A 17,108-nucleotide genomic window follows, 5' to 3' on the forward strand; every position below is an offset into this window, starting at 1 on the left:
ACATGTACGCAGTTGCGGGCATCTGCTAGTATTATAGCAGCTGAAAAATAGCTGTAACATAGATAGATAATATCATCATCATTAACAACCCGTATCTCGGCTCACTGTTGAGCACGAGTCTCGTCTCAAAATGAGAGGGGTTGTGCTTAGTCCACCGTATTCATGGCAGACTTCACATACGTAGATAATTAAGAAAATTCTCAGGCACGCTGGTTTCCTCACGATATGTTTCTTTCACCGTACGAGACACGTGATATTTAATATTTTAAAATTCATATAACTCTAGAGTTGGGAGGTGCATGTCCCGGACCAGATACGAACCTACGACCTCCGAATCGTAGGCAGAGGTCTACTGGACTATCACGGCTAATAGATACAGATAGGTAATATTTTAAGATTTACCTTTAGACCTTTAAGATTATAAGACCTTTAAGATTATAATTTAAGGTATACCTAATATTACAATTATTTACAGCCGTAGCAGAAAGTAATAAACTTGTAAAACCTATACTTAAAACACTGGCTTGGGCACATATAGAACAATAATTAGGCTCAAAGTCAACGTTTCTAGCCCAGCTAAAGTGGAACAGCTGAAGTGGTGACCGCCCTTCCGGCGTTTGTGTTTCTTGCTACGTTTGATTTGAGCACCTTCCAAGAGTAAATAGGCATTTTCTAGACATGCACACTTCAACTTTTCATCCTTATATCACCATGATGATAGGGACATAATTGTAGAAACGCGGAAAAAAATAACCATTTTCATCTCTCCTGTGGCCTGTGAAATCCTGGGAAGCTGTGGTCTCCTTCTGTGAGGTTGTGATGTCACAGAAAGAGGTGGCGGAAGGGTTAAGAGAAGTCGACGTGTTCTGTCATCCTCGGAGGCGTCTTTACCTATAGTGCAAGGGGTGCGTCGCACCCGGGCGCCGCGATCTCAAGGGCGCCAGAGCACCACTATTTTTGTTAATGATTCATGTTTTTTTTAATCTTTACAAGTTACTCTTGACTACAATCTCACTTGATGGTAAGTGACGATGCAATCTAACACGGAAGCGGGCTAACTTGTTAGGAGGAGGATGAAAATCCACACCCCTTTCGATTTCTACACGACATCATACCGGAACGCTAAATCGCTTGACGATACGTCTTTGTCAGTAGGGCGGTAACTAGCCACGGCCGAAGCCTCCCACCAGCCAAAATTGTTTCATTCTTTTATTTCCCTCAATAAAATATACCTTTCCACAATACCTCAACAAACGAATGAAGTGTACCTTCATAAGTGTCCAGTATTTACAATGGCTCTGAGGTATCCATCGGGGATTTCCTTTGAGTGCATTCCACTTATTTATTGAAGGATCCAATTCTGTTGTTACGAGTATACTCGTACCCATCTCAAAATAATTTAGATCGAATGTGTTGCAAAGATTTTCCTTCATATACCTACTATTTACTCGTACACGCTTTATATTAGCTTCACTTGTAACTGTGTATGTAAGAAAATCTTGGAATCTTAATTTGACCCACTTCTCGGTCATAGATTAGGATGAAATTTTGCACACGCTCTGAGTTATAATTACAATATATGACTAGCTAAGAAACGTCATTAAAAATCCAATATGGCGGATTGGCTGTTTAAAATCCACCCCATGATATGGATGTCAAATGAAAGGGTTCACTGTCAGGAATACGAAAAAATTAGTCACGTGAATTAAATCCAGTATTTGTAATTTTTAGTGCGTGCTAAAATCATGATTTTAGTTTTTTAAACTATTTAAAGTTATTGTTATTCACCTAATGATCATAAAGCCTCAGATTCAATTCGATATGTCTTCTATATTAAAAATCTTAGTATAGCATTGAGTAGATAGTTCGTAGTGATTACTGTATTTCGGAGACTACAGTACCATACGTCTCAAAAAGGTATCTATGACTATCTATCAGTGGCGAATGTTGGAATTTTGGCGAAAGTAATCAATATGTATGGATTTTTAAACGATTACCCGGCGGGAATCGTCTTGTATGGACTCTTCGCCGCTGCTATCGAGTATCTACTGATCGTAACACAATCTTTTTATCTCGAAGTTCATCGACCCGTATCAAAAGAGCATGGTGGAATTAAGTACTTAAACTTGTAACAGGTACTATATCAAACGAGCTTATGCCCAGAAGTGGGATGTTTAATAGAGGCAAATAAGATGCAAACGACGATAAAGTTGAGTAGCATATTTTGTATGAGATTTATGAAATTCAAGTTCAGGCTCGAAGCAGCAAGAGTGCATGTTTAAACTGGCATCTTCTATTAAACATTCCTGACAAGGCTAATACGGAAAATAGCTGTAATATTATGCGATATTCAAATTCTAAGCTATATGCAACGTTGAGATTATAGTCAGGGATCCCTAGAACATTTTGTACACCTGAGGGAACACCTTTTGTTACTCTTCCCTCCTCCCAACTTGTATCAATAACGAGGTTATTAAAAATTCTTACTAACCAGCTGTTTTTTTTACTATTGCTTAATTAATAGTTATACAATTTAATTTAACAGCCACATTGTCCTACAAATTGCGTGGTACATTACCTCGTTCCGACGCTGTGAAATTTTCATTTCCTGGTAACTCTGTTAGCTACCAGAATCAAAAATTTTCGTAAATAAAAAAGTTGCTCGTCTCATCGAGATGAAGCTACTCACGAAAAATTTGCTTGTCAGTAATCAGAGGGCCTGGTGGCAGTTGATACGGTGACGATCGCGTTAACGTAAACACGAATTTCTAAGGAATTGAAACAGCGCCATCTAGTGGCACTACTGTACAACTGTCAATTCCATATAAATTACGTCAACGCGATAGTAACAATATGAAAATATTGAAAACTCCCACTAGGCACAACGGTGTACAAAATGTTCTACTGATCCCTGAGTATTACAATATGTAGGTGATTTCTACATTTATATTGTAACAGACGTCCCTCGGTTTCCGTGTAGTTTTTGTTCCCGTGGGAATACAAGGATAAAACATTATATTGACAATCACATATGACGTGGCTGTCTATTGGTAAAAGAATTTTCAGAAATCGGTTCAGTAGAGACAGAGTACAGCCTCACAAATTTACAAACTTTACCTCTTTATAATGTTAGTACTAGTTAGTAGTATTAGTAGTAGTTAGTAGTAGCATAGATAGCGATAGACAAAAAGAGTAGCAGGGATATTGAAGATCATAAAAGCTGGTGATGATATTTAAGCAAGCTTACATAGTTACTATACTATAAAGTCAGAGTGCAAAATTAGTAAAGCCAAAACACAGTTCGAACCGGTCTAAGATAAATTGGAGGGAGGAAAAAGATAAGATTCATGTTAAATTTAATTAATAAAATCATGGATATTTAAAATAATATTTCATTTCCTTTTCGGCATGCCTTACATAATCTGGGACCACCAATTCAACCGATATCATTCATCTTTTTGTTTTCATTCATGTTTTCGGATACTTTACAAAAAGTTCTTGCGGAACGAAGATTTATAAAAATATTTGAAAATTTGGAAAAATGATTTTTTATGGATATCGGCTCGACGTATCTGAACGACTGTACTATTCTGAATGGGGCACAGCATCAATAGATGAAGTCTGGTTTTACACTTTTTATTCCGATATCTTCTTATAAATGGGATTGGGATAGTATATATCCCAGCGGGGCACGGCTAGTTATATAATAAATTAAAGTATAATATGAGAAAAATATTCCATCTGAAGCGTATCGAATTTCCTGTTCCAAATATTAAACTGACTCAAGATTCATATTATTATCTAATAATATTCTATAGAGATTCATGTCTCGTTCATAATACGAGATAAATATAACCATTTCACAGAAACCTCACACAATTGCCCTGATAACTACTGGTATATTATATACGAGTAGTTATAGAGAATGGGAGTAGAAGAGTGAAAGAGTAATTTGGAATAGCGAGTTAAAGTTGAAGTGCAGAAAGCTTTAGGTAGGTTCTGTACCTAGTGGAAGAAGCTCTTTGCGACAGAACTGGTTCGGAACATATTTCCTCAAGGGCAATGGTCTGAAGGATATGGTTGCCAATAATATTACGTGCATATGAGGATCAGGACTGTCGTGTTTTTAAACCCTAAAAATGTGTTATGTCCAGCAGTGGCTATCCATAAGTTAATGTTATGGTTATATTGACCCACCATCAAATTAATTATTTCGATATTCAGTTATGACTTTCTAGCGAAATGTATATATATGTATTGTATATATATATTATAAGAGGATTACCTCTACGTAGAAAATACATAAGCTTTAAAAAGCCGGGATTTACGTATGTTTCCGGCGAGCATAAAACCATTAAAGTGAATAAATTACCGTACGAGTACCTACCCCTACCTCAAATCTGTGAGAGGTAGTCTGTTCAAATGTTTACCTAATAGTGGAATATTAATAAGGCGATTTCCATGGCGCAGTTGCCTGTTGTGAATGAGCATTTGTGCAGCTTTATATACCTACACGTAATGTTTTGCTTATAAAGCACTAGCGGACGCCCGCGACTTCGTCTGCGTAAATTTCGATGTCAACTTTACTACTACCCCTACCCTACCCCTACCCCTACCCTACCACTACCCCAACCCTACCCTACCCAACCCCTACATCTACCCTACCCCTACCCCTACCCTACCCCAAACCTACCCCAACCCTACCCCAACCCTACCCCTACCTTACCTACACCCTACCCTATCCTACCCCTACCCTCCCCGTACCTTATCCCTTTCCTACCCCTATCTCACGCCTATCCTACCCCTACCCTACCACTTCCCTATCCTACCCGTACCTCTACCCTACCACTACCCTACCTCTACCCCTACCCTACCACTACCCCAAACCCGGCTCTAAACCTACCCTACCCCTACGTTTCCCTACCCGTACCCTACCCCTACCCTGTAACTTCTCAATCTTACTCCTGCCCTTAGCAAAATCGGTCCAGTCCTTCGAGAGTGGTGGTATGACCAAGATAAATAAAGACTTCTATGCTAATAATATAAAGAGGTAAAGTTCGTGTGGTTGTAGGAGGTAATCTCTGGATCTACTGGACCGATTTGGAAAATTGTTTTACTAATAGAAAGCTACGTTATTTGCGAGTGTCATAGGCTATGTTTGATCCCCATATTCACACGGGAACGGGAACTATGTAAATAAAAGCGCCGGGCGTCATATAGCGGAATTTCTGCGTCTTTTAGAAATTTTGTATTATCTCCGAAACTATTTAAGTAATTAACATACTGTAAAGGGCAAATCTTATCTCCATAATACCCTTGTGATTATTAAATAATTTATTTTAATAAGGATTAAAGTTTAGTTGTATAAATAATGACGTAAACCTAAGTATATAAAATTAATAATTTTTAAAACACAAAAGGCCTTTTTTCTTCTATATATCAGCTAATATATAGAAGATAGATATATGGTGTCGCGGACTTTTTTGTAGAACTTTTAAAGATACATAAAGTCTCCATATATTAATTTCAATTTTACACAATAGTTAAGGCAGCGCATGCGAATAAGTCTGTATAAGAGGATTTTCAGTCCGACCTGTATGACAAAAACTGTGATAACTCGGCTAATATATATGATACCAATATAAAATACCTACCTATAGCACTCCCCGATAATGTAGCATTCTACTGGTGAAAGAATTTTTAAAATCGGACCAGTAGTTCCGAAGATTACCCCATTTAAAAAATGTGACAAACTTACAAACTTACAAACTTTACCTCTTTATAATATTAGTATAGACTACGTATGTATATCTTTTACAAAATTAAGTTAACACAAAACACTATAATTACACTTACTAAGTTTTAATTAATTTATATACACAACAATCGAAATAATACCATAAAACGAAATAATAACTAATTACACGAAATACGTATGACGAAAGTCGAAAGTCGAAACGAAACGAATAAAATAAAATTACAAATTATTTATTTGAATTTAAAGTTTAAACCTGATTACCTGAACCTAAACAAAGAAAGTACGACGTATCTAAACTATAAATTAAAACTTAAAGTATGTCTCTAATCTCTATTTCTAAATCTAAAAAGCAAATACGTAAATAGACAGAGTCAGTGTCAGTCAAACAGTACCTAGCTAACTTTAACTACCTACGTGGTACGTGCCTAGAAGTAGAACATAATCATTAACAATTAACATCGACTTGCCAAAATCTAAGTAAATTTTTCACCACCAACATCAATGTATGTACAATCAATTTCGATCATCATGTAGTCGGCATAAATCTCCCTAGCGCCGTACAAAAATATGGTGTTTTTGCTCAACGCCATCTATTGGTAGATGGATAAAACGCCTACATAGAGTTTAGTAACCAAAAATGCTGATCCCTATAAAATACGTAGAAACCTATAGAGGAAGGTTCAACTTAATTTGGCGGTTGGCGCTTAAACATAAGCGGCATTCCGCCTTTTAGAAATTTTGTATTATCTCCGAAACTATTTAACTAATTAACATACTATAAAGGGCAAATCTTATCTCCATAACATCCTTGTGATTATTAAATAATTTATTTTGATAAGGATTTAAGTTAAGTAGCATAAATAATGACGCAAACCTAAGTATATAAAATTAATAATTTTTAAAACACAAAAGGTACTATATCTGCTAATGTATAGAAGATAGGTATATGGTGTCGCGGACTTTTTTGTAGAACTTTTAAAGATACATAAAGCCTCCATACATTAATTTCAATTTTACACAATGGTTAAGGCAGCGCATGCGAATAAGTCTGCCTAAGAGGATTTTCGGTCCGACCTGTATGACAAAAACTGTGATAACTCAGCTAATATATATGATACCAATATAAAATATAGCCTATAGCACTCCCCGATAATGTAGCATTCTACTGGTGAAAGAATTTTTAAAATCGGACCAGTAGTTCCGAAGATTACCCCATTTAAAAAATGTGACAAACTTACAAACTTACAAACTTTACCTCTTTATAATATTAGTATAGATATAGATTCACATTAATATTAATAAGAATCTTCAGCTTTCTTGAACAAAAACCTTGACTGAGTTTGTTGTGGGTTCTCTAACGAAGGTGCGTTTGGTACCCTCAATCAACTTTATATTATAACATATCCTGACGTGATAGCCCGTGATGGATACGAACGGATACGAACGAACCGTATCCGGTCCGGGGCAAAAACTTTCAGTTATGTGCATTAAGAAATGAATATCACGTGCCTCAAAAACGGTGAAGGAAAAACATCGTGAGAAAACCTGTATATCTACAGAATTTTCTTGATTCTCTGCGCGTTCATAGTCTGCCAATCCGCATTGGGCCAGTGTGGTGGACTATTGGCCCTAACCCATCTCATGATGATGATAACCTGACGTTTTAAAAGTGCTTGTAAACTAAACCCACTTGAATAAATAAATGAATTTTAACTTTGACTTTAGACTACTTAGTCTAAAAGATCGTGTTAATTGAAACCATCAATTAGCTGACGATCTTATATCTGGGACATATTTTACGACATTATAGATGTGTAATATCGCAAGGCAAAGAGAAGTAGAAATAATAAATATGTTCTGACTATACAATATAAAAGAAGTGGATTGGCATAAAGACAGTCTGAGAACTTTTTCCGCCTAGCCATAGACAAGAAGTCTAAAAAGCTAACCGCCAACCTCGTTAATGGAGAGACACCAGAAGAAATCAAGCTCAGATACTTTCTTTAGCCGTGGCTGATGGTTGCAGTAAAGACATACTACCTTCCAATTTAGGGGTACGTAATAATGCCGCGTAAAAGCTAGACAAGGTTGTGGGTACCTCTTCCAAGTAAAGCTTAGCTTACTACAATAACTTTGTTCTGTGATCCGTTACTATACTAGACTGCATCATCGCTTATCATAATGGAATATCGTTGGCTAATTAGTCCGAAAAACAAAGGTTGTTCAAGCCAATTAGCTAACTATCTACTTTACACAATCAGTTAATTTTACACGTGTTGAACATACATATTAATTGACGGCTGATCATATTAAGCTGAACTTGATCACTTGTTAATTAATCATAAACAAATAAATTATTTCGCATATTTGTAGTGGCTTATTAAGCAGAAATAATGCGAAATATTATTTATATGGAAATTAACTGGAACTCAATGTATCGTTCCACGAATACCGATATAAATTAAAATTATACGATGAACATGGAAATATCCAGCGCCAAACAACCCCTCGTCTCATCTCTACATTACTTACTGACCTGAATATTTTGTTTCTGTTGAAGGCGATATTGATTTTAGTTAAGCAAATATTCATTATGAATTCCATCGTGATCTAAAATCTAAAAATAGAAAATGTATAAACTCTTAACAAAGTTTTCCGTCCAAAAATAAACTGTGCGAAAAATTGTTTGGCGATAGCAAACTTCATGTAGATGTTATCTTAGTTTTTAAACTGAAATCTGCGTTAATTTTGTCACCATTTCAATTATATAATAACACACAAACACACAGACACACACACACACACACATTATTTATTTATTTAGTTTTTCTTTTATTAATATTTAGTTACTTTTTATTCATTAAGATTTTTTTTTAATTTAAAATTGATAATTTTGAATGGTGTAATAGGGTGTAATTATCTATAATGAAAGTTGCGACAGGGTTTATACTATTGCAACTACCATCACATTAATTATTTGGATTTACACATCTATACTAACATTAAAAAGCTGAGGAGTTTGTTTGTTTGTTTGTTTGATTGAACGCGCTAATCTAAGGAACTACTGGTCCGTTTTGAAAAATTCTTTTAGTGTTACATAGCCTATTTATCGAGGAAGGCTATATGCTATATATTATTCACGTATTCCTACGGGAATGGGAACCACGCGTGTGAAACCGCGCGGCATCAGCTAGTTTATGTATACTTATATTAATTATGCATGTACTTGTACATTGTATACTTACTTAGTAGTAACTTTTAGTAATAAGACTATTGTTTCGTTTTTTTCTTTTCCTAAATAAATAATTACACAATTATTTCTCCAATCGAAAGTTTCAGAAAACTCGATGTGAACGACGTATGTGGACTATTTAATCAATCGTTATTGTTTCGTTAGTCGTTTCACTTAAAAATGATCTTAATGGGAGAAGTTTCGACCAACTTCTTGAGAAACTTTCGTTATAGACTGTTGACATATATATACGCTATAGACATAACAAGGGTTAGATGATACAAAGGAAGGAAATCCTTAAAACGATGCGTATTGTGAGGAGGTTCCACTCTCTGGAGCCCTTCTTTCGGTTACACTGAGCGTGTAATGCTTGAATGATCCTCAAATGACGATAGGCTGACTCATTGATCTTTGAACACCATGGCTTGAATTCGTTGGTGGTCACCAACACAAAAATTGCAAGTTAAATATTTAGTTTTTAATCGACTTCAAAAAGGAGGAGTTTCTCAAGTTGATCGGTTTTTTTTAATGTATGTACATTGTACATCGATTACTCGAAGACGCCTGAACCGATTTGAAAAATTCTTTTTTGTTTTAAAGGTTATACTTCCCATGTGGTCCCATAGTAAACATCTCAGGAGCTGATGATGGAATCCTGGAGAAATCGAGGGAAGTTTTTAAAAATTATATGGGTGACTAGTGACAATTTCATGAATCGATCTGATGATGGAGCGACAATACAGACGACGGAACTCTTCAACTATTTACAGCTCGTGTTTAGGCTTGATTAATTTGTATTGATGAGAACTTTCCAACTAAATCAATATGAATGGGGAAAGAGTGATAAACCCCAAGGAATTAAGAAACCTATGTACCTACTAGTAGTAGTCTTCGACTGCATCGTCATCTGACATCAGGTCATCCATTAAATGTAGATTTAGCGTATTAAAAAAATATAATATGAGGTTCTAACATTGTGTTCTGATTTATATGAACGTAGGTACTTACGTTGGAGATTTTCATGGGAAATAAGGAGGGTATTTCTAAAGGACGTCATGTGTTACGCAGCCATTTGCGGGATTATCAAACCCGTCTGATATCAAAGTGATAAAAAAAGATAAATACCTTGCATCAAATTTAGTAAGAGAGATAATGAATCTAATATACAAATACTCTCCTGTCGCGGTTTGTTACCAAACTTTTTTTTTATACTTTACAAGTTAGCCCTTGACTACAATCTCACCTGATGGTAAGTGATGATGCAGTCTAAGAAGGAAACGGGTTAACTTGTTAGGAGGAGGATGAAAATCCACACGCCTTCCGGCTTCTACACGGCATCGTACCAGAACGCTAAATAGCTTGGCGGTACGTCTTTGCCGGTAACTACGGCTGAAGCCTCCCATCAGCCAGACCTGGATCAATTAAAAAAATCACAATCTGCTGAGCTGGGGATCGTACCCAGGACCTCCGTTTTGTAAATCCACCGCGCATACCACTGCGCCATGGAGGCCGTGAAACTTCTCCGGCTGGACGGATTTTTATGAAATTTTGTGTGCATGTCGGCTTGGTTGAGAAACTGCCAACATCTATTTTTCATACCCCCTAAATGAGCCACTTTCCCACCTTTGATATCTGCTACCTGTGAAACAACCACTTTCGGCTTAGCGAGTATTCATTCCTTTCTATAAATATGTTATGCTACCGATTCTAAAAGTTTCATCATTATCAACCCATATTCGGCTCAAGTCTCAGAATGAGAGGGGTTAGGCCAATAGTCCACCACGCTGGCCCAATGCGGATTGGCAGACTTCACACACGCAGAGAATTACGGAAATTCTCTGGTATGCAGGTTCCCTTACGATGTTTTTCCTTTACCATTTGAGACACGTGATAATTAACTGCTTAAAATGCACACATATGAAAAGTTGGAGATGCATGCCCCGGACCGGATTTGAATCCACTGTCTAATCTTTTCTGTGACTGGGATCTCACTCTATAATAGGAGAGAGCATTAAAGTTTTAAAGTATGTTTAAGTAAGGCAAGGATCAGAATGTGTCACATTAAGTTCGCCAAAACATAAAATAGCTCTCAATATACAAATACTTGCGGAAGCCCCGCTGATTCAAACGCGTGCCTAGTTCCCGTTCCCGTGGGAACACTGGGATAAAATAGCCTATTATGACACTCACAAATAACTGGCTTTTATTTAATTTTCAAAATGGGTTCAGTAGTAGACATTAGGTACACCTACAATACCACAAAATTTACGTCTTTCTAATATTAGTATAATCTAGTGCACGACGCCCCACGGTTTCACCCGCGTAGTTCCCGTTCCCGTAAGAATACGGAGATAAAATATAGCTTTTGAAGCTCAGAAATAACGTGGCTTTCTAGCGATAAAAGAATTTTGAAAATCAGTTCAGTAGATCCAGAAATTTTCCCCTACAGCACCACAAACTTTACCGTTTTATATTATTAGTATAGATTAATATAATCGCTAAAACCTGATTTGTTAATTTAGTTTCCCATATATGTTAGTTTTGTTGATAATTACTCTGTTCCTTTTTGTTTCTTTATTTTTATTTTATTTAGTATAAATCATATAGTTGAATAAATATTGTCTTAAGTTAACCATAGAACATAGAACCGTGAACACCCAAGGTTTCACCTGAAAACCAGCGCCACAGTTCGCTGTGGCATCGTACTGAGGTGGATACCTTTTGTTCACGACCATATAGATTTATGTATATTCTGTTTGTCTCGTTTATTACTTGTGTGTGTGCAAATAAAAATATATTCTAGTCTATTCTAAAACAATAACAGTTCTCGCATAACAAAAATAAAGGCCTTTTAGTAACATCGATGAGTACCTTGGCTTACCTAAAATCATTTCCACCAAGGCTATGTATACATACTCCACGGGACAGAACGCTACCCGCAGGGAACATGCTCCAGCCTTCCCGACCTTCTAATCTAACTGTTATTATGTACATGAACACAAAAGAATTTATTTCAGTTCACTGTTTTCCTTTATTTGATATCCGTGAAACAAAATCTAAATCCTGCTCAAATAATAGTTTGACTCTCTTGGGGAAACCGCATAAAATTAAAAAAAAAACACATAAACATCCTCAACATTATATACCATCTTATTAAAGAGGGTTTAATAAGATAGTATATAATCATGATACTCTTTCTACTTTTAAAAGGCGGCTAGGTGTCAGTTAAGTTTTAGATGTAGAGATAAATAATTGACAGGCACCTTGGAATGTAAAACCCACAGGTGGGTATAAATGCACTTGGTGATAAAACTGAAGGAGCAAACCGGACTGCCGCGCAAGAATAGAAGAAAATAGATCCCGTTCCTTGTAATCCTGTTGTATTTTGGAAGTACTAATAACGTTGTGAAAGAATTTTCGATTTAGTTTCAGATCCAGAGATTTGTAGATTACCCCCTACAACCACACAAACTTTACCTCTTTATAATATTATTTAGCATAGAATATCACTTAACTTCATGGATTGCAGTAACGTCCACTTCATATCATACTTTCTACTAATATTATAAACGAGACAGTTTGTATGGAATGTTTGTTACTATTTAACGCTGCTACTACTGAAGCGATTTGGCTGAAATTTGGAATGATGGGCTATTTTTATCCCGAAAAAATCCATGGTTCCCGAGGGATTTGTGAAAAACTTAATTCCAGGCGGACGAAGTCGCGGGCGTCCGCTAGTACCTATCTATATGTGCAGACCTGCATTGTCTGGAGACTCACAATTTGTAGTTTAGTGCCTACCGCCTATATAAAAACTATATATTTTTTATTGTTTGTTCATAGGTTACGAACAGGTTGGAGTGCTGCACGAAGCGAACCGCCATTGACTCAAAAAGAACGCGAAGCCATCGCAGCAGTGGTTAAAAGAGCTGAGAAAGTGGATGAAGTTGAAGCACGACGTGTTGGTCGATTAGTTGCAAGACTAGAAGGTATGCTAATTTACAAAAAACACTGAATTTACGAAAAAACTCAAACCGAACAAAATCGAAGGGACTGGCGAATGGACACATGATTCCTCATGATATATACGTAGAAAGTTCCAAAAAAATTCGTTTATGCTTCGACAATGGGGATGATGACTAGGTTTGAATATATTGATTTTTATGATACATTCGGGTAAATAAGGTCAATGTTAACTAATTTATACATAAAAAGCACAGATTGCCTGGATATTTGCAAAATAAATAAGATTATAAAATTTCAAAATCTATTAAAAATCTTTTATCGTAATTAGCTGAAAATTCCTTACATTAAATGTGACATTTTTTAATCCATGAACTATAAACATAAACGCACAAATAACAAAGATATTAGTAATTTTGTTTGAACACCCATACAAATTTAACGATCATTATGTACCTACGTGATTAATTTGTACCATTTTTTATGGGGCGTTTTTCAGGGACCCGCGGCAGCGCCGCAAATCTGACCCTTTAGATCCCTGTTACTTTTACAAAATTGCTTTACATACTTACATACTCTTAATTTATATACAATTTAAAAAACTGTCATCATCCCTGTTGAGGACCTGGATCTTAGATGCCTAATTTCGTATGACTGATTGTATGAATTACAACAAATAAATTCGTACGGTTTCCGTATAAATAGTCACTTCCTTCAGCACACCAAATATAAGTAAGCGTCCACATTCGACGATTTCGATTCGACGATTCAGGTGATGATCGTATTCTAGCTTCGTTTTATCAGAATTTAACAGTAAATAAACTATAAGCACGCACCTCGACGTGCGTACATGAGAACATTGAATTACCGCATCATACGTGGCCATTTTTTTAGGAGATAGAATAAATATCGTAAGCTATCCTTTAAACATATATTTATTGTAGATCTATACAAGAGGAATATCCCACCATGCATTGTTTTGTTCGTCTAGTTAATATTTTTCTTTCCTTTGTTTTTGTTATATCTCGATGGAATAAGGCGGCGTTTTCGATCAAAGCTACCCAAAAACATTCACATTTTAATAGATTTTTCACAAAACCTTGACGAAACCTACCTAACCCTTCTCGTGAATTACTCTGTCTATTGCTGATGAGATAAACAGTCCAATATTTCCGTCTCTAACATTCAATCTATTTCTATTCCTAATTTCTTAACCAAACAAACAAACTAAACTCACATTAGTATTAATAATTAGTATGAAGACTATATTTTCCAGTAAATACTATTAATTTGAAAACGTCTGCCGTAACCAAATCAAATTATTTCATTAGATGTACATCGGCAAGAAATACCATCGCCACTTAGCAATATGATTCGATATTCTCAAAGGCAATTAATACGGCCCTTATTTGATACTGGAGCCTTCTGAGAAAATATACTAATAATTGCTTCACGTAATAATGCGACCAAGACGTAAAAAATATTAAAGAAAATAGCTGCCTATTTGGTATTAGGAAGTGGTTGAATTATTTTCCAGATAACAGGATAAAACTACTTTTATGTACAAATAAAGGTGAAAATTTTACCCCCTCTCTTAACGCGGGCTGCGAGCGTTTGCGCGCGCCGCAATTTGGATCGTGCCACGTTGCAAGAACCATCTCATGACTAAGGGCCCCGTACGGGTTCGAAACTAGTAAGGCATACTCTGACGTTGTATCACGTGAGTTTTAGCCGTGTTTTACAGTAAAATAATAAATTAATTAGTGGTTTGTTTACATCGAGTCGTAGTGCCTGTATGTGAATCATCTCTCCAGTCGCCAGACTGTTAGTTTTGTGGCAACCCTTTGCTTGAAAGCTCTATAAGCTTTCAAGTGCTCTCTAAAAAAATTACCATGTTTTGCCACGAAGCTAAATCACTGGCGACTTGGGTGGTTTCTCATATTATAATGAGGAAAATATTTAAAAAATATCGCTTTACACTTGGAAGGTTTACTTATATTTGGTAGGTCTGGACTCTTGGAACCTGCTTCCAAAGTAACCACTATATAAACTCCATAATTGGCTACCGTACTTATCTAGTGTAGAAGCATATTAAGCTGACCAACTTTGAGTCTTCCCAAAAAGAGATGCTATGCAGAATTTCGGCCCTTAAAGAGACACGTGTAAGATTATTTATAAGCAAAATGTGATGCAAAACACATAAAGTACACAGAATACCAACCTTATAACACAAATTAATACGAATAAATTGTTGAAAATAACATTCATTTAGGTAATTCTGCGGCGATAATACCACAGAATTATTTTAATAATGTGGTTACCAAAACGCTATGTGAATATTTGTTTTTGCTTGAAGAAAAACATTTCCCTGAATACTTAAATCCAAACGAAAAAAAGAACAATGTATAAGTCAGCATTTCTGATTCGACACTGTACCTTATATTAACTTATGGTCCAATTTACAAGAGAAAGCATTTAAAGATATCGAACTACTGACTATACAAAATACTGTTGGATAAGGATAACACTATCGGACCCAGTCAAGCTTCGCTTTGACTTATTCAACTTGACAACTTCACCCCATTGGCTAGTACAGTTACGCAAGCAACGAATAAGCTTTCCTCGACAAACAGAATCTTTAGCCGCTTAAAAAAAGAATTGACGAGTTCCTCAAGAATAAACGTTCTTATACAAAGGTATACAAATGTATACGAATTATTTTTTATTTCTTTTCTATAATTAGTATAATTTTCTTGCACGCCTAATATTAGGCAAATTGTGTAATTGTGTAAAATAGTGAAAGGCATGCACGCGGCCTATTGTTGGAACTTAGCCTGCCGTGGGCTTGGATAAACCACACTAAAACGTAATTTAATATTTGTACATTACTTGTACAATTATGTTTTCTGTGACATTACTAGAAAGAAAAAAAGAAAATACCTATGTTTATTCATTTTTAGTGTCACAAACACTACATTCTGGCAATAAATGCATTTGAATTTGAAAAGTTCTTTCAAAGCAACAGAAGAATAATAGTCATCTATAGGTAGGTATATAATAAGGGTGACTGACTGATATATTAATGCAAAGACAAAACTACTAAACCTAATGAAAGCATAAAAATTTCCTGATATTATAGAGATTCATTTAGAAGGGTTTTTCGAAATATCACATTTATAAAGGGAGGAAATGGAAGGGGAAACTTTGTATGAAAGGCAGTTCTATGAAGTTGACAGGGCGTTCCATATTTGGCATGCGGGCTGCGTAATTGCCACTTAGCACAAAACTAAAGTTGTTTGTTGTTGGTCGTTACTCAATAACGCTATAACGCTAAAGAAAAGAAAAGCGAAAATACAGTAGGTTTTGTAGATAGTACATTTTTGAGACGGAGATTCACTCAGAAAGGATTTTTGTAAATATCACATTTACAAAGGGAATGGAAGAGGCAGCTTTGTATGAAAGTCAGTTCTTTGAAGTTGAAGTGTCAGGGTGTTCCATATTTGTCATGCGGGCTGTATAATTACCTCTTAGCACAAAACTAAAGTAGTTTTTTATTGGGCGTTTACTCTAAATCTATACTAATATTATAAAGTTGAAGAGTTTGTGTGTTTGTTTGAACGCGCTAATCTCAGTAACTACTGGTCCGATTTGAAAAATTCTTTCAGTGTTAGACAGCTCATTTATCGAGGATGGCTATAGGCTATATTATATTATCGTATCCCGTATTCCTACAGGAATGGAACCACGCGGGTAAAACCGCGCGGCGTCAGCTAGTAAAAAATACACAACCAAAAGTCATCCACCTCTAAAGGCTTTGTTTACTTCGCAGCAAGCGCAATTAACGTGAGCTCAAATAATATTATTTATTCAAATAATATCGGCTAACTTTGATAATAATTTAATACATATTTCATTTTACTAGGGAAAGCTTTCTTTGAAGCACGAAATTAGCGTGCCAAAATCTATATGTACTCGTAGGTACTCATTATAAACGCAACTAACTGCTTCTTAGCCCAGTTGTTAGCATCGGATATTGAGGTCCGTCCTTAGGTTTGAGCCTTTCGAGTAACGAAATAGAGAACTTTTCTTTCGGTTCTAATAAATTCTTAGCTCGGAAGTGGTAAAAAGGGTTTTTTTTTATTCTTTACAAGTTAG

General features: G+C 35.9%; 1 protein-coding gene across 1 annotated transcript in view; it reads left to right on the plus strand.

Moving 5' to 3' along the window:
• Positions 1–17,108, plus strand: part of LOC112052305 (double C2-like domain-containing protein beta) — a 48,349-nt gene that overhangs the window by 9,012 nt on the left and 22,229 nt on the right. Inside the window, exon 2 of the mRNA XM_052883014.1 lies at positions 12,834–12,979. Within this exon, the coding sequence (XP_052738974.1) occupies positions 12,834–12,979 (146 nt within the window). The remainder of the gene's footprint in view (positions 1–12,833; positions 12,980–17,108) is intronic.

Source organism: Bicyclus anynana, chromosome 8 (assembly GCF_947172395.1).
Source record: "Bicyclus anynana chromosome 8, ilBicAnyn1.1, whole genome shotgun sequence".
In the NCBI taxonomy this organism is placed as follows: domain Eukaryota; kingdom Metazoa; phylum Arthropoda; class Insecta; order Lepidoptera; family Nymphalidae; genus Bicyclus; species Bicyclus anynana.